Here is an 18,795-nt window from a genome sequence, read left to right on the forward strand (position 1 = left end):
TGTTAAAGACTCTTGGGTTTCACCTAAGTCATCATGTCTAAACCCCTGGGTTTCACCAATGTGATTATGTTAAAGACTCTTGGGTTTCACCTAAGTGGTCATGTCTAAACCCCTGGGTTTTACCAATGTGATTATGTCAAAGACTCTTGGGTTTCACCTAAGTGGTCATGTCTAAACCCCTGGGTTTCACCAATGTGATTATGTTTAAGACTCTTGGGTTTCACCTAAGTGGTCATGTCTAAACCCCTAGGTTTCACCAATGTGCTTATGTCAAAGACTCTTGGGTTTCACCTAAGTGGTAATGTCTAAACCCCTGGGTTTTACCAATGTGATTATGTCAAAGACTCTTGGGTTTCACCTAAGTGGTCATGTCTAAACCCCTGGGTTTCACCAATGTGATTATGTTTAAGACTCTTGGGTTTCACCTAAGTGGTCATGTCTAAACCCCTAGGTTTCACCAATGTGCTTATGTCAAAGACTCTTGGGTTTCACCTAAGTGGTCATGTCTAAACCCCTGGGTTTACCAATGTGCTTAAGTCAAAGACTCTTGGGTTTCACCTAAGTGGTAATGTCTAAACCCCTAGGTTTCACCAATGTGATTATGTCAAAGACTCTTGGGTTTCACCTAAGTGGTAATGTCAAAACCCCTGGGTTTTACCAATGTGCTTATGTCAAAGACTCTTGGGTTTCACCTAAGTGGTAATGTCTAAACCCCTGGGTTTTACCAATGTGCTTATGTCAAAGACTCTTGGGTTTCACCTAAGTGGTCATGTCTAAACCCCTGGGTTTTACCAATGTGCTTATGTCAAAGACTCTTGGGTTTCACCTAAGTGGTCATGTCTAAACCCCTGGGTTTTACCAATGTGCTTATGTTAAAGACTCTTGTGTTTCACCTAAGTGGTCATGTCTAAACCCCTGGGTTTCACCAATGTGATTATGTTAAAGACTCTTGGGTTTCACCTAAGTGGTCATGTCTAAACCCCTAGGTTTCACCAATGTGATTATGTCAAAGACTCTTGGGTTTCACCAAAGTGGTAATGTCTAAACCCCTGGGTTTTACCAATGTGCTTATGTCAAAGACTCTTGGGTTTCACCAAAGTGGTAATGTCTAAACCCCTGGGTTTCACCAATGTGCTTATGTCAAAGACTCTTGGGTTTCACCTAAGTGGTAAAGACCTGCATATCCAAAACCAAACACACTCATTCAGACAGGAAAAGCACCTTCGCTAGTGGAAGTTAGTTTGCAAAGAACTTGACACAACAGGATTTACAATCAGATGAATATGAAATATCAAGAACCCCCAAATTCAAGTGATACAGAGTTTCATGGCTCAGATTTGTCACAATGAATATAGCCAGAAAAAGAATAGACCCATGTTCAATGGTGTCTAAGAAGGAACAAACCAGCAATGGTTATTCAATGGTGACATATTGATCATAGCACTGTTTCAGTAACTGTTTTCAGCCAGGTAACGTAGTGATAATGTTTGAAATATGGGGGACAAATTTAATTTTTAAGCATACAACGCAGTGGTTTATGTCAATAGTTCATTGTTCCATGTTATATAAAAGTATTCGAGATATTGATATCACTGCCTATGCAATTCTCATATTTTACTGGTAATACATATTTTATGACATTCTATGGCATAATAACAATTTGCATCTGATCAGGCCAATACTTGTTGCAGTATTATGTTCCAATATTGATGTCCTGAGAAGGAAGACGTGATATTTCTAGTGCCAAAAAATATGTCGTATTTTGGCATCCTCCCCAAATCCACAATTTCAGCCTTGTAGCAATGTTTGCTGATGTCAAGGCAAGTCATCTGTCAAGGGTTATATCTCTCACGTTCTGATTTCTTCTTAACTGAAACATTGCAGGAATTTTTGTCTTTACTTGTCATCCAATATGGCCACCAAGGCTGACATTTCACAAGGATGATCATATTGCGTTCCTCTCTGGTGTTTATTGATACTGTCCTTATTAGTTTGGTTCCATGGCAACCATTTCTCCAATTAATAGGTAATGTGATGAAATGTATTTGTGTAGAACTGGGTGCCCTCAGGTCCTAGGATTTTCAGCACTTATATTTTTGCTTGTATAACTGAACCTTGACTCGTAGCACTTGCTTGTCACATTGGGCTGATTAGATAATGGTGACAGAAGCTGGAGGAACTCGGAGAACTGATCAGAAATATTTTGCTTCATGTGCATCACAAAGATAAGGAAGATGACCTCCAAACATTTACAGAAATATGGACAATCAATAATAAAACAATCATAACAAATTTATTGTAATCCGTAGATAAACTGGATTGTTCGGACTTTCCATTTCACATTGTTTCTTTCTCTGAAGACCATCCATCAAGATCTATGACTTCCCTGACAGTGAGTGCTCTTGGCTAAACACCAATTTGAACAATGTTCAGGGGCGAATACAGCTTTTTGAGAAAGAGGGGCAGGGGGGTGCATAGTTCATTTTCACCCGTTTTCGCCCGAGTTCCAATGGTCATTCAATAAACCTTAAAGGAGTAGCATATATATTGCTGATCATTAACTGTTTGTCTTGATTCCTCATGTAAGGAAATATGTCATTTATAATTACACGTTATTTTTTTTATGTTTCTTTGTCAGAGGACTGCTTTTGTTTGGCTTCATTATGAACTCCGAAGATCAAATCCTGGTGATGAGGCGTTTCTCATGAAATTGTAATTTCATCAAGGGGAACTAATTGGGAAAAAGTTCATTGCCTTATGAAGTTTATCTTACAATTTATGTGTTAAAGTAGGATGGAACTTAAAGGAGCCTTTGTTAAATTTAAAGTATCATTTGGTTGCATTTTCATTTTCACAAACACTGCATACTAATCAATGATTGTTTAGGTTTGAAATTTGTGAGTCCTCTTCACTCTTCGCAGCAAACAGTCTAACCAACCATTTCAACGATTAGACAGCAAGTCCTTATGCTCTAACCAGCTCTAACCTATACTTACTTGCACTGAAAAGATTACTTGGACTCAAATCCAATTTAACAGTGTTGTTCAGCCAATCAGATTGTGTTTGTCTTAAACAGGCACTCTCTCCCATTGACATCCTGAGTGACATCCTGCAAGGAATGCTGGGTAAAATTGTGGATTGCCATGGATCACCATATTGACACTGCGTTATCCTGCCCAAATAGTTTAAAAGCTTTTGGTGCTATTGTTTGCGTATAAAGTTTTTAGGGTAATGTTATCGAGGTGTTAAATGTGAAGTTTATTGGAGATGTTGGATGGGCATTCACGTTTTTGAGGCTCAGTGATGGAGAAAGATAATGCTGTTATTTATTGTAATACCGGTTGTTTCATTTATGTACTATTTTCCTGAAAACTTTGTTACAGGGGGTTTTACCAGAAGGGTGCTTTATGTTGAAACCTTTGTTGGGTTAAGTGACTTGTTTTCTTTCATGGATGAGTAAAGGTCAAGGTCAGGGTCAATGTCAAGGTCAAGGTAATGAATTGCCTGGTGGATATAAGTGTTTTGTTTGAATATGATCATTGTTGATACAGACATTGAAAAAGAGAATTGGAACCATAAAATATTTGTTTAAACCTAGATGTTTTAGGAAACTATTCACAACAAAAGCATAAACGCCCAAGTTATTCATGATCCCTATTTTTAAAAAAAGTATATTTATGTATCATGCATATGTAGACTATAAGCATTTGTCTGAAACTAGTGGAGTGAGCAAGTGAGTGAGTGAGTGAGATTTAGCAATATTCCAGCAATACAAGAAAGAGTGGCAATCCCTAAGGCTAGTTTGAAATTAAAATCTTCTGTTATTTCAATTCTTGGTTAACAAAGAGACTCAGTGGTCAAGACAAAAACATTTAACAGTGATCACCAAACAGCATTTTGAAATGCAAACACATAACATGAAAGGGTGAAGATATTCGAGGGTCAACTTCTTCCCTATACTGGCAAACATTACAAGATTTTTATTGCTGAAATTGACACAGCAGAGATAAAAAAATATTCTGAAATATTTGATTGCTTTTGTATTGATCTGTATGTCTGTTATTTAAAATAAAATACCATATGATATTGAAGTATTCCATCCAGCAATAAGAACTGAAAGGACTGAAACAAATTCTGATCATTTGTTGAACACACAAAGTGAGTGAGTGAGTGAGTGAGTGAGTTGGGTGTTACGCCGCTTTTAGCAATATCACGGCAGGGGACATAAGATACAGGCTTCACACATTGTACCATTGTGGGAAAGCTAACCCAGTCGTTCAGCGTGATGAGCAAACGCTTTAACCACTGGGCTACCCCACCGCCCCATTATAGGTAAGAATTGGTCATAGTATAACCAGCTGTATTGAAAGCAGTAACATATCTCTTCACTTAATGTCATCATATCCCAAATGCATAGATCGATAGTCATTATGTCAGTCACTGGATTGTCTGGTTCGGACTTGATTATGTACAGGCTAAGGTCAAATAGGTGGAATATTGCTGAGTGGCCTTAAACAACAACAAATATATTTCTTTAAATAATATACAACGAGAAAATGCTATATTTTGATGTTAATTGTGATTATGAAGATTAATGTTTTTTCGAACACTGTGAGAAGACTCACATATTTTATACTGGCTTGATAAATGAAATAATTTTGTTTATTCACTGTCACCACTAGTGAGGAATGCTGTGCAGGAGTAACTAAATTTGTACCATGAACCAGTGGTTAATATCATGAGCATCAATCCACCAGGTATGATGAAAGGTCGATTACTTCAGCCACTCATTCCTCATGAAAGTTTCTCCAAAGAACCAGAGCCCGATTCAGCACAAACCAATAAAATCTAAAAAAAACCTACGGCGAAACCTGGCAAACTGTTGGTCATCAACGTCTGTTTTCAAATTTAATATATGCTGTTACCACTAAACTGTTCCTCCAGTGGGATATAGTCTCCGAATACCAAACAAAACACATTCTTCAGATTATATTAGGGATTATATAAACTGCAAGAGACACTCATCACACAGTCAGGAATTGATTGTGTCAGCGTGATGGCCTCTCTGGGATGTGTCTCTCCCACGTGTATTGCGGTGTTTGTCGAATGACGGTAATTGCAGTGACATCCTCATCGTGACTATTTTGTACCTGTGAGTCCCTAATCAGTTCATCACATCAAAAGTTTCTTATTTTCCCGAGTTATGAAGTTAAATATTGCTTCTGGGTGTTATAAATTGATTCATAATAATGGACCAAACAGCAATTCAGTATAACAACCCAACAGCGATTCATTATAACCGACAAAACAATTTCCTAAAATTCCATTGCAGTAAATGAAATTTATGCAAAATATGTAAATATCCTTTGTTTGTGCTGATGAAGTGACATATTTTTATATGGATCTTTCAGAATTTAATACCTTGTCAGGTTCGCTGCGAAACAATAACGTATAAACAAAGCCGACAAAAAATAACATAATTGAGCACTATATTTAGAGCTTCTCACAAAGGTCAAGGTCAAGTATGGTCAGTTTGTTACACAAGTTCGTCAAGCTTGTAATGACAGTCATGGACCCAGTACGGCGCCGCCTTTGTTCTTGGTAACCTTGTGAAATAATCTTGTAATTACAAGCAATTTAACCCACGTGGTGAACTGGTCTAGTAAAACCATTGTGAATGTTATTAACATTCGAAGGATTGCGTTCACTCGTGTAATGACAGTTTGCACGGTGACCTGATCCAATTTCCTGTTTTATATTTCATGGAATTTAGATAACATGTCATGCAACTGAAGATAAATTTGCGGTGATGTTATATTCATGCTGCTTTTATCTCATACCATATTCCTTTATTCAAACATGGTGTTATCTTTGCTGATGATTATTTAAAGGTTGGGATGCTCACATATAATCCTGATTGTGAATCTTAATTCCTCTGCTAATATATGTGTTTAAACATGCTGTGCCTCCTTTGCAAAAAGTAACTTCAGTTTGGCCAGCAGTATATGGGTACCCAGAAGAATGGGGTACCTTATCGGTCAGCAGTATGTAGGTACCCGAGAGGATGGGTGACCTGATCAGCCAGCAGTATATGGGTACCAAGATACACCATCAGCCAGCAGTATATGGGTACCCGGTAGGATGGGGTACCTCATCAGCCAGCAGTATATGTGTGCCTGGGAGGATGGGGCACCTCATTGGCCAGCAGCGTATGGGTACCAGGAGGATGGGGTATCATTGGATGTCAATCTCAACGGCACATCGTGTTATCAATCTCAACTCCCTGGGGAGTATACAACTATTGCAGCCACTTGGTATTTTTCCCTCGATCATTGGATGTCAACCGCACCGAGTTATTGTGGCTTTCTCATCCTAACGAGGTACCCATTCACAGCTGGGTGGACTGGGACACATAGTCACAGTACTTTGTCCATGTTCACTGCACGTTACTGTACCCGCAACTAGGTGTTTGCACGTATTCATGTGGCCACCATCTGGTCAAATACCAACGGATTTGTGGGTTCTTTTAAGTGCACAGGGCTAGAATTGATTTTCAGCAACCCATGCTTGTTGCTAGAGGCGATAACGTGATCTGGTGGTCAGGCTCACTGACTTTGTTGACACATGTCATCGTACCCCAATTGCGTAGATCGATGCTCATGCTGTTGATCACTGGATTGTCTGGTCCAGGTTCGATTATTTACAGACTGCCGCCACATAGCTGGAATATTGCTGAGTGCGGTGTTAAACAATAACCAAACCAATAAAGTTCATAAGAATATTTGGGCATCAGTACAAAGCAATATAACATTGATTTACCATTATTGTATTTAATGAAGACAGCATTAATTAACCAAGCATAAGATTCAATCTGGTTTGGCAATAAAAAACATTATTCTATTGGAGTTTGTTGAAGCTGAAGTTGATACCACCATATTTGCCAGGGGGAGTAGCAACCCATTCTCTTTAAATTGCCGATATTGCTGCTATTTTAAGACCTCGTTCTGATCCATTTTATGCCTTTGACACCAATTACATCTGAAGTCCATAGAGCTACATGATCATCAGTTGCAGTTCCAGGACTTAGTTTCTATGACATAATCTTTTACCTTAATATACCGCTCAACATTTGCTAAAGATACTATACTGTTTGAATATTCAAGTTCAGCAATGTAAATGGGAATTTATGTTTATTTCAACTGTAAGTATAGCTGAAAATTTGTCAGTTATCACTCAAAGAAATGCTACTTATGTGACAACATATACACAAGATAACAGTTCCATCTGGGCACCTGTTCAGTCGCCTGTGGCTGCTAATTTTTCTTGTGGGCAAGTGAAAAGAAAATCTTAGAAGGACAATTGAGTTTTATATCTGTTTTCATATGTTTTACATCTCCCTTTCTCCCTCAAAAAACATTCATGCCTAGTCTCAGAACTGCATCTTGTTCCCTTCATTTAAAAAAACTTGTATTTCAGCCAAGGGCCCACTTTGGTATTGTGCAAAGTTGTGAAGTCACATGCTGGACTATGAATCTCCCATTGCACTGGGTCTCTTTTTCAATTTTAAAGGAATTATTTGTTTCTACTAAAATTGTATATATTCAGAGATTAAGTGTCAGTCTAACTTGAACAGTTAGATTGGATTGTAATTAACATAATTGTTAAAAAATATATATATTGCTCGTTCTAAAAGAATCACATTGTACTAGAAAAAGACTTTTCTAGAGAGGCATCCAATGAATCATATTGTCATTATATCTTTTCTATCCATTGGCTTTTATGCAGCTGAATCAAGTTACACTGACTTAGATTGCAGTCACCTGTGATATCCAGGTAAGAATTGGTCTTAAGCAACCCAAGCTTGTTGTAAAAGGCGACTTATGGGATCACATTCACTGACTTGGTACATGTCATTGTATCCCAGATGCATAAATTGATGCTCATGATGTTGATCACTGGATTGTCTGGTCCAGACTTGATTATTTACAGACTGCTGCCATATAGCTGGAATATTGCTGAGTGCGATGTTAAACAACAAACAGATAGCAGTTCTAACTTTCTTGAAACTTAAAAAACAATCTTTCTTTCTCCACAACCACATTTCTCGGAGTATATTGTGGGATGAAAACAACTGGCTACTAAAATCTAAATTGAAACATTATCTATCTTGCCAGTCTGACTGGTGCTGTTGGAAAATTATTTCACACTACGTGGACCCATAATCCCCACGAAAAGTTGGATAGCATAGAACACATTAGGCGAAAATGTTTCCTTACGATCTACTTTATTTCCTCGTCATTACAGAATTAGCTTCAATAGTCCTTTCATTATTATCAAAGTATTAACAGTCATTGGTGCGTGGGCTGAAGCTGATACACACGAGGCAGCTTAGTCTCCTGTTAAGCCACTTTCATGGTCTTAAAGCTAAAGAGATTTGTCATCTTCATCAACATGGTCGTTTGCCTCTGCAGCTGTCGCTGGAAGCAGCATAGTGTTCCAGTGTATTAGAGCGTGTCAAATCTTCGCATAACCAGATCAACAAGCGTAGATTAGCCTGGTATTTTGCCGTAGGGTTTGGGAGATTAATTAGTCATATTTACAAGCTCTGTATTGATAGAAATGGCAGACTTGGGTCTGTCCTGTCAGCAAGATCAATAGATTTTAACTAGACCATGTCCAGTGTGTTATTGATTGTTGGTGGTCAGGCAACTGGGCCTTGCAGAAATCATTATATCATTGAGGTGTGAAGTGGGGCTGTATAGGCAGAATTAGTCTGTCTCACAGTCCCTGAACCACATTAATGTCCCTACTGCCAAGCCCTCTCTGCAGTGCTAAAGCCCTAAATAAAGCAAGTCTAGATTTCCTCAGGTTCAGGTTCTGAATCTCTGGTCTCCCTAGGGCTCCTTTTCAATATAAATGGGCTTGTTTGTTACTATCAAAATTATATATATTCAGAGACTAAGCCTTAGTCTAGGGCAGAATCTATAATGAGTAGACTTATATAGGAATTACTTGACTTGTGGGATCAACTCTTGGCTGATGTTGCAGTGAACTGAAGGGAAGAGGAGTAGAGATGGAGAGACGATGAGAAAGGTGGTGATAAAGATGTTGATAAAGATGTTGATAAAGAGAGACAAACAGGTTATGTTTAGGCAGAGTTAGTTCAATAATTTGTAAAAAAATTCCAGCCAGAATGATTAAGTGAAGTATGTCACTAATTGTATCAACAACAAAAAAGTTTTAAAAAAATTACAAATAACAATCAACCCGTTATCATTGATATGTTTCTAGAGAGAGTCTTTGGGCAATATTCCAGCAGGATCTAATGGGAGTTGGTTTCAAATGCCTTCAATTCATATGTGGCAGACATTAGTACCTGACAAGGGGAGATAACTCTCACCTGAATTTCTCTCACGAGGGTCAGGTGAGGAAGAGAAGCTGTTGGCATACATTTTTTACCTAAAGGATGCTGATAAAGAGAAATCAATCTTGAGTGTGGCAATTTGAAAATTACTCTCGTCTGTCTGGACCAGATTTTGAAACTTTGGCACATAAATCCTTTATTTCTTTACCTGGCAAAAATATGACAATATCAGGATGAGGATGTATTTTAACATGCATGGGTATGATCTAGAACATTATTACATGGCAATAGATCAGTAGTGCTACCAACATGTACGTCCTTTAGTCAGTTCACAACTAATGGTTGTCAAAAGCAAAATATTTGAACAGTTTTAATCTTATGTATTCAGCAGGGTATGGAGTAATCAAACAAATTGCATCCTTACCTTGTAAGCTTGCTGACAGAATTAACATTTTAGGTCGTATGGACAAGAATCTGACTTCAAATCAGGTCTGTGGTTCAAAAACCCGCACACAACTCAGATCTTTTAGAGTCACTAGATGTACACAGGAAAATAGCATTTTAAGCAAGACCTATCAGGACAATAACTTTGTACATGTTGGCAGGAAAGTAGTATTCCAGACATCACATCACTGTGAAAATCACCAATTCAGTTTCAACGCCTAATAACTCCTTATATTCTTTGATAAAATGTCACTATATGTTAGTGAGCATCATTTTAGAGTTCATTGTCTTTAATCTATGAACATGAAGCGTTAACTTGAAATCAGTTATTTTTTTATCCTATTTCAAAGAGAATATGCTGTCGGCTGTCCAGTGAAGTTAAAAACTATCAAAAGATAACATTCTTGTGATGTGCGGCGGATATGTTCAGTAAGCGTTTCGATAGAAGTGGCAAAAGAAGATGTGATATAGCTTGGGACCATACCATGTAGAAAATTGCCTTGAAAAACTTCATATAAGCTATTTGTGATGCTGAATTGAAGTTTTCTCTTCTTTATAAGGGAATTATTCATGAATAATTAAAGCTTATCAGCACCATGTGAACTTCCATTGAAATGGTTGGAAAAAAGGTGTTTCCAATCGATGATTTTGTTTGGGCTATAGAACCATTATCAACCCAAGTTAATGGTTGAACAGTTTACATTCATCAGTCTCTGTGCATGTGTGTGCATGCATGTGTATGTCTCTGTGTGTCTCTGTATGTCTATGTGTGTCTATCTGTATGAGTGTGTGTGTGTATTTTCTGTTAGAAAATAAAGATTGTTATTGTTCTCTCATTATTGCAAGTGTTTTCCAAGAATTCCAGATAACTTTGGGGAGAATAACAATTAGCCATTATCAGCCCTGGGGATTATAACAGATTGCCATGTTTAAAATTTGGTAAAAACACACATAGCCATGTTTAAACTTGGGAAAATCACATATAGCCATGTTTTACCGATGGTAAAATACCTTATAGCCATGTTTAACCCAAGGGAAAATAAACATAGCCATGCTTAATCTTGGGTGAAATAACATATTGCCATGTTTAACAATGGGGGAATATAACATATAACCGTGTTTAACCCTTGGAATATAACATATAGACATGTTTAACACTGGTGAATATAACAGATAGCCATGTTTAACCCTTGGGAAAATAACAGATAGCCATGTTTAATCCTGGTGAATACAACATATAGCCACGTTTAATCCTTGAGAATATAACAGATAGCCATGTTTAATCCTGGTGAATATAACATATAGCCATGTTTAATCCTGGAGAATATAATAGATAGCCACGTTTAATCCTGGAGAATATAACAGATAGCCATGTTTAACCCTGGAGAATATAATAGATAGCCATGTTTAATCCTGGAGAATATAACAGATAGCCATGTTTAACCCTGGGGAATACATGTATAACAGATAGCCATGTTTAACCTTGAGGTAAATAACATGGAGCCAAGGAATGTCACAGTTGGTTGAGAGGGAGATATATTTCAGCTAACTGCTTCACAAATACTGGTAATGGTGTGTTTTCCATGGAGGCTTTTCTCCATTACTGCATCAATAATGATAACTAACATCCTACACTGCCGTCCCCCTGAGTCAATACAGTACTACTGCATCACACTAATGACTCTCTGTTCTCATGGACGAGGTAAAGCTCATCTGGGTGTGTTAATGTACTATGCTCAGATGATGAAATTGACAAATGTACAGTAACATGGACCATTTTATTCCACCACCACGACCCGAGCATGTTAACCACAGCTGAACCGTCCAACTAGCATGACAACTGTAGCCACGCTATCTGACAGCCTTTAATTACTGTGTTTTCAGGTAGTGAGATCGAATGGCGATTCCAAGCCCTAAGAATGAGGAGGCTACTATATGAACTGCCCATCTTGATGCTAGTCATAGCATCAGCAGCTAAACCAACGGAAATCAACGAGCTCCCGGAGAGCACTGCTAAGCAGTCAGCACTGTGGTTCCCTGACACAGACAATAGAAGAGGGAATACCACGAAGGTTGTATCGAGCAGTCAGTCGGCGGAGCGTTTCTACAATTCTGTGATTGAAGCGTTGGAGAAGATTAATGTCCTGCCCCATTCGTGTATAAAATTTGAGAAAATTACACGTGAAGTGTTGCATGTGGATGAAACGGCGAATGTTCGCACCATTGGAGTTTATCTTTATTTCCAGGAGAGTTCCCAGTGGGGAGATAATTTAGATGATAGTGTGAAAAGTTCAAGAGAGTTATCTCCCGATTCAAATTTGGATAATTCACTTAAGGAGCAGAGTGGTTCCCAACATAAAGTGCGGTGTCATTCGGGAATCTAAAGTTGTGATGATGGATTCTCATTCGCTCCTGAGGCAGCAGGATGTTGCGAATGCGTCCCGCAGTGCATCGGGATCGGAATATAATAACACCGTCGCCAGCGTCATCGTTGGCGCCCATAGTAACAGCGACTCTGAGAATGCAGAGGGAGCAATTACAGGTAAGAGTTTTAAGTTTGATACAGGTACAGGTATCTTTGATAAAGTTTAGGACGGGATCTTAGTATTGTATTAAACCAGATTTGCAAGTGTTCAAACACCAGCAGTAATTGGGAAGGTTACACTCACATTTTTTTCGAACACCTGTTATCATCACTATTTGTTAATGATTCATAAACACATCATCATCATATAGCCAGAATCATACAACTGACTCTTCTTTAAGCACAGATTTCTTAGGAATATCGTGTATTTGCATGGTATAACAGCAGATATCTCCTTGTCTTGTTACTCTGTTTCCATGCTATTACATTGTTGTTGTGATTCTTCCATTGCTCTCCAGTATCTCCTATCTTAACTCTATCATGATACATCGCCTGCACATGTTCACCAGCAATGCTTCCTTGGGGAATTCGTGTCACGAGCTCCATTCTTATTGCTTACACTGAATGTCTCTCACTCATGACTCAATTCAAACAATCAAAATGCCTATTCTGGATGCAAGTTTTACATAAATTTAAAATTTTAAATCGAAATTTAAATTTTATTAAAATTTTAAATTTTCCACATTTAAGATCATCGCCTTATTCAAGCGTCACCAAGATTATTTGAACAATTCACAGGACTTACAATAAAAGATGTTTTCGCAAGTACAATGACATGGTCAGGGAGTCCCCTAACTATTCCAAGACTTTGCAATTGTGATGGGATTCAAGCGATAAGAAGATTACTGGTGATACTGTTCTGAAAGAATGATGCGATTTGATTGGACAAGTATTTTTAGCATCATGACAATCAACCCAAAAATGTTTGGCGTTGAATAGGTCAATGATAGAAGCATAATAGAAATAGGTATATCACACTTGGTATTAAAAGGACAGGTGTAATTTTACACATCATTACTATGTTGGTATGTGTTGATGTAAAATACGTAACTGTCAGATTGCACATTGTTACCAAGTTACACAGTATATTGTTGCTGCACTGCACGTTTTATTTATCACCTTGCATATGGTTACCACATTGTACATCATTTTCAAGTACAATATTGCTAATTTTAGCACATCATTATCAAGTAACATATTGCTAATTTTAGCACATCTTATCAAGTAACATATTGCTAATTTTAGCACATCATTATCAAGTAACATATTGCTAATTTTAGCACATCATTATCAAGTAACATATTGCTAATTTTAGCACATCTTATCAAGTAACATATTGCTAATTTTAGCACATCATTATCAAGTAACATATTGCTAATTTTAGCACATCATCAAGCAGCATGTTGCTAATTTTTAGCACATCATCTTTAAGTATGATATTAGCCAAACATTTTACTGTAAACCCGTGAAGATCCGGGTAAGAATTGGTCTTCAGTAACCCATGCTTGTCGTAAGAGGCGACTAACGGGATTAGGTGGTCAGGCACGCTGTGACTTGGTTGACACATGTCATCGCATCCCAATAGCACAAATCGGTGCTCATGATGTTGATCACTGGATTGTGTGGTCCAGACTCAATTATTTACAGACAGTGAGTGAGGGAGTTTAGTTTTACACCGCTGTTAGCAATAATCCAGCAATATCATGGCGGGGGACACCACAAATGGGCTTCACACATTTCGTATTTACAGACAGCTGCCATAAAGCTTGTATATTGCTGACTGCAGAGTAAATCAATAAACCAAAAAGTTTTACTGTAAATGCTGCATAATTCTCTCAAGCTGCTTATTCATTTATTCCAAATTTAACTTCAATAAGATAGGCCTTGCAATGATTGAATTAGAAATATCCACTATAGATCTGATATTCAGTTGTGGTCCATGTAATGGGATATTAGACTATGACTTCACTCAAGGAAAAGACCAGATATCATGTTCAGGCATTAACAAGATCCTGTGATTCATGAAGAGATTTGTGCATTTTGCCATGAAACTGCTCCAAAACGACATTAAGCCTACTTTTAACAAAAACTGTTGAATAATGAAGGTTATGGAAATGTCTGTTTTATCATGACCATCTCTAAAAGTTAAATTTCATATTGGGACCCTAAACCTGTTTCCCCTTAATAAAGTCATTACTTTTAAAAATGCTAATCAGATTTGCTTGAATCTTTGAAGAACATTTAGATTTGCTCGAGTTGAAAGAAAATTATGTTAGTTTCTCAACCAAAATCTTGGCTGATACCCATCATGTACAAGTACATGACCCTACTTTGATTTACCATTTTATCAAATATCTGACAAAAATAATATTATTGAATATTTACCAGAATTTTGAAAGTACATGAAACGATCAACACTTAGTTCAGGGCCCATCATTTTCTGCAGCATTATCATAACCTTAAAATATTTGGTTGACTGCCTCATAGGCTGTTATCTCAGTTAACACTCAAGCTTTCCAGATGATAGAAGTTTATTAATCCCTGTCAGTTGTGTTTGTATACAAGATGAGATGTGTGGTGTAGAGGATATAGTGTCTGCCCAGAGCATGGAAGGTCAGTGGTTCAATTCTGGTCCTTGCCATACCAAAAAGTATTAAAAGATGTTACTTGTTGTTACCTAATGGGCTCTTGGCCTTAAGGGGATAAGACAAGGACCAGTCATCTCAGAGTCAGTGTATGATTTCTGAGTGGGATATCCATGTTGGGGCTCCAGGCTAGTGATCCAGCGAGGTTGAGGTGCCGGGATCGAGCCCACCTGTGACCTGGGATAAAAACCTTGGAGTCAACTTTGTGTGCAGGCTCTTTCAGTGTTGTCACAACCCCTAGTGTACAGTACACAACCATGTTCACTTAAAAGAACCCACGAATCCGTTGGTATATGACCAGATGGTGGCCACATGAATACGTGCAAACACCTAGTTGTGGGTACAGCAACCTGCAGTGATCTTGCACAAAGTACTGTGACTATGTGTCCCAGTCCACCCAGCTGTCAATGGGTACCTCGTTAGGATGAGAAAGCCACAATAACTCGTGCGTCTAGTGGCTGCAAGAGTTGCATACTCCCCAGGGAGTTGAGATTGATAACACGATGTGCCGTTGAGATTGACATCCAATGATCGAGGGGAAAAAATACCAGCGCCTTGAGCAAGCACTAGTTGCCTGGATATGTGCGCTATATAAATATCGTATAATAATAATAATAAAATGTTGAACTTTAAATCTGACTGGGTTTGCACAAGAAGAATCACACAAACACAAGAATAAACACACATGCTCACATGCACACACAAACACAAGAATAAACACACATGCTCACAAGCACACTCAAGCACATAGTATTTCCACAGATCGTGAGGTCAGTGGTTCAATTCTTGTCCATGCAATACCAAAAAAATGTTTAAAGATGGTACTTGGTGTTCCCACCTGGTGCTGGGCATTCAGGATGAGAAACAAATACTGGTCCTCTCAGAGTAAGTATCCACGTTAAACTTCAGCACGGTATCTAAGTGGAGCTTATAAATTCAGCTGAGCTAGCACAAACAGACACACACAAACACAAGAATGAGCGCACATGCTCACATGGATGAACTGAAACACATGTACAGTCTCATGCAGCTGCATGCACACATGCATGTCACTGTGAAGATCCAGGTTTTTTAATTGATCAGGGCGTCAGGCTTGCTGACTTGGTTAACAGATGTCATAGTATCCAAATTGTGTAGATCGATGCTTATGCTGTTGATCACTGGATTGTCTAGTTCAAATTTCGATTATTTATAGACTGCTGCCATACAGCTGGAATATTGCTGAGTGTGGCGTAAAGCTAAACACACTCACACACTCACTCACTATACAACTGAAGTAATCTTGAATATTTAATCCTGTTTCAACTTACAAACTTCCTTGTACTCGAATTTCAAGGAGACCAAAGGTTATGTTCCTTAGTGATGTCAGAATCCACTGACCACTGCATTGAATTCCAGACCATTATTATTCCCAGGTCAATCAGCTCAATTTCGTAGTAGTCAGCATGAGGACAGGGTCACCTAGCTTACCAGTCCAGCATGCTATAATTCGTGGTCAAATGACCTTGATAAGTTAGTTTATTTCCTGTTATACATTGCTAACAGCAACATCCCAGCAGTTTTTAAATATTTGTGTCTGGGACAGACAATTCCAGTGACTAAAACCATGATTACCAATCTACACAATCGGAAACATTGATGTCAGCAAAGTCTGCAATCCAGACCATCTGATTCCGTCAGTCACCTCTTACAAAAAGGATTGGCTGCTGAAGACCAATTCTAACTCAGACCTTCACTGGTCACATGACCATTACCCAGAAATAACACACTTGGTTTAAACCAGATTCTCTGTTAGGCCAGACCAATTTTATTTCTTGTTTTACAGATCTGTAGGTTTTCTGAGGACAAAAATCCATAAAACAAGAAATAAAATTGATCAGGGCCACATTCCTCAAAGCGATGGTAGCGCTACGACTGTCCAAAGTCTATGTTAAAGTATGGGAGTTACGATCATCTTAGAGCAACGGTCGCTTTGAGGAACGGGGCCCTGGCCTTATTATGTCTCTTGGTGTGTCTGCAGTGTGACCATGCTCACAGTTTTCCCCAAAGTATCATTGAAAACATATGCTTACGGCACTTTTGGGTTTTCTCAAAAAAAGCTTACAAAACACTAAGGTACTGAGGTGTTAAACCCAACCGGCATACTCAAAACCTTTATCAGTGCCCTAAAAACAGCTTTGGTTGATGTTACAAAATATTGATAATTATCATCGATCACACCGAACTAGCAATGAAAGACTTTCCTGTTAGTAGTTCCTCTAGCGTAAGTAATCCTGCGGCTTCCACTTGAGGAAATAATTCCCTGTAGTGTTAGAAATACATCAAACATGATGCTGGTCAGGTGGACTGATGGCTATACAAAAGCACTACGTACCAATAAACATCACCAGCCTACTGTAAGAGAACAACCATTTGATTTTCAGGGGAAGAGGCTAGGATTTGGGTCACAGATCATCATTTTGAAGAAAATATTCAGGAACTCATTTGGCTTTTTCAGCTTTAATAGATACACATAAAAAGTTTTTGGTAAACTTTAACTTTGGAAACTGATAAATGAGTAAGAATATACTCCGACACGTGTTCCTCAAAATTAGTTTTGAGTTTGCGTGAGTTTGGTTTTTTGCCGCTTTTAGCAATATTTCAGCAAGATCATGGCGGGGGACACCAGAAATGGACTTCACACATTGTACCCATGTGGGGATTCGAACCTGGGTCTTTGTCATGACGAGCGAACGCTTGAACCATTAGGCTACCCCACTGCCCCTCAAAATTAGGAATTTACATCCGTAAATTCTCACCTTTATGTGTATCACTTCTAAACGCTGCTCCATCTTTAACTTTTATATTGTCTGAAAGAAAAGAGCACATGACTTTTCTCCTACAAGGCACATCTAAACAAATATGAGGGAAACAGGAAATTGGTTTTGTTTTTAGGAACAAAATCCTGTTGACGCTTCTGAACATCAAAGGGTTGTTTAAGGGACACATGTCTTCAGGCAAATATTATATTATATGACATTAGTGGTAGAACACACCATTCTTTGTTCAGCCTTGATTTTGTTCTGTGTTCATCTCATCCTATTTAAATACCAGTTGTGAAATTATTAGCAAAATTCATTTATTAAAAAACCTGTGAAGATACGGGTTAGAGAATTGATCTTCAGCGACTAATGCTTGTAAAGGGTGACTAACGGGATCGGGTGGTCAGGCTTGCTGACTGGGTTGACATACGTCATCGTATCCCAACTGCATAGATTGATGCACAGTGAATTGTCTGGTGCAGACTGGATTATTTACAGACTGCCGCCATATAGCTGGAATATTGTTGAGTGCGGCGTAAAACTAAACTCACTCACTCATAATGTTGATCACTGGATTATTTACAGGCCGCCACCATATTGCTGGAATATTGTTGAGTGTGGTGTTAACAAACCAACCAACCAACCAACCAACCAACCAACCAACCAGCCAAATCATTTATTTAAAAAAATCATGACCTACACCTGAACCTATTGATGGACAGAATGTGTTTAGTCAAGAACATCAAGGATCAATATATGTTCTTGGATGATTTGATGTGGTGGATAGACGAAAATGCATAAAACATGAACCCGGTGTATTGTCATGCTCCACTGTGGTCCTTTGTTTATATCAATAATAATAATAATAACAATGATGCATGAAATCCACTCCCTGAAGTATTCTCAAAGTGTTACATTATTACCCTCAGCCACGATAGCTTTATTTCATGGTCAATGGATCACTGTGCACATGACTCTCATTCCCAACTCCCTGGGGAGTACACAATGCATTCTTCGGTTGCAGAACGCCCAAATGTCCCAATCATATAGTTTATTTGTTTAGGTGGTTCGCAGCTATGGTATTAGCAGTGTGGTAAGCTAAACTTGATATTGATG

At 38.3% G+C, this 18,795-nt stretch overlaps 1 protein-coding gene across 2 annotated transcripts in view; it reads left to right on the forward strand.

Moving 5' to 3' along the window:
- Window positions 1-18,795, forward strand: part of LOC124287181 (uncharacterized threonine-rich GPI-anchored glycoprotein PJ4664.02-like) — a 189,907-nt gene that overhangs the window by 127,090 nt on the left and 44,022 nt on the right. For both annotated transcript variants that reach the window (XM_046723666.1, XM_046723667.1), the window contains one exon: window positions 11,693-12,350. In XM_046723666.1, the coding sequence (XP_046579622.1) occupies window positions 12,200-12,350 (151 nt within the window). In that variant the 5' untranslated portion in view covers window positions 11,693-12,199. The remainder of the gene's footprint in view (window positions 1-11,692; window positions 12,351-18,795) is intronic.

Source organism: Haliotis rubra, unplaced genomic scaffold, assembly GCF_003918875.1.
Source record: "Haliotis rubra isolate DU_JTF1 unplaced genomic scaffold, ASM391887v1 Scf4, whole genome shotgun sequence".
Lineage (NCBI taxonomy): Eukaryota > Metazoa > Mollusca > Gastropoda > Lepetellida > Haliotidae > Haliotis > Haliotis rubra.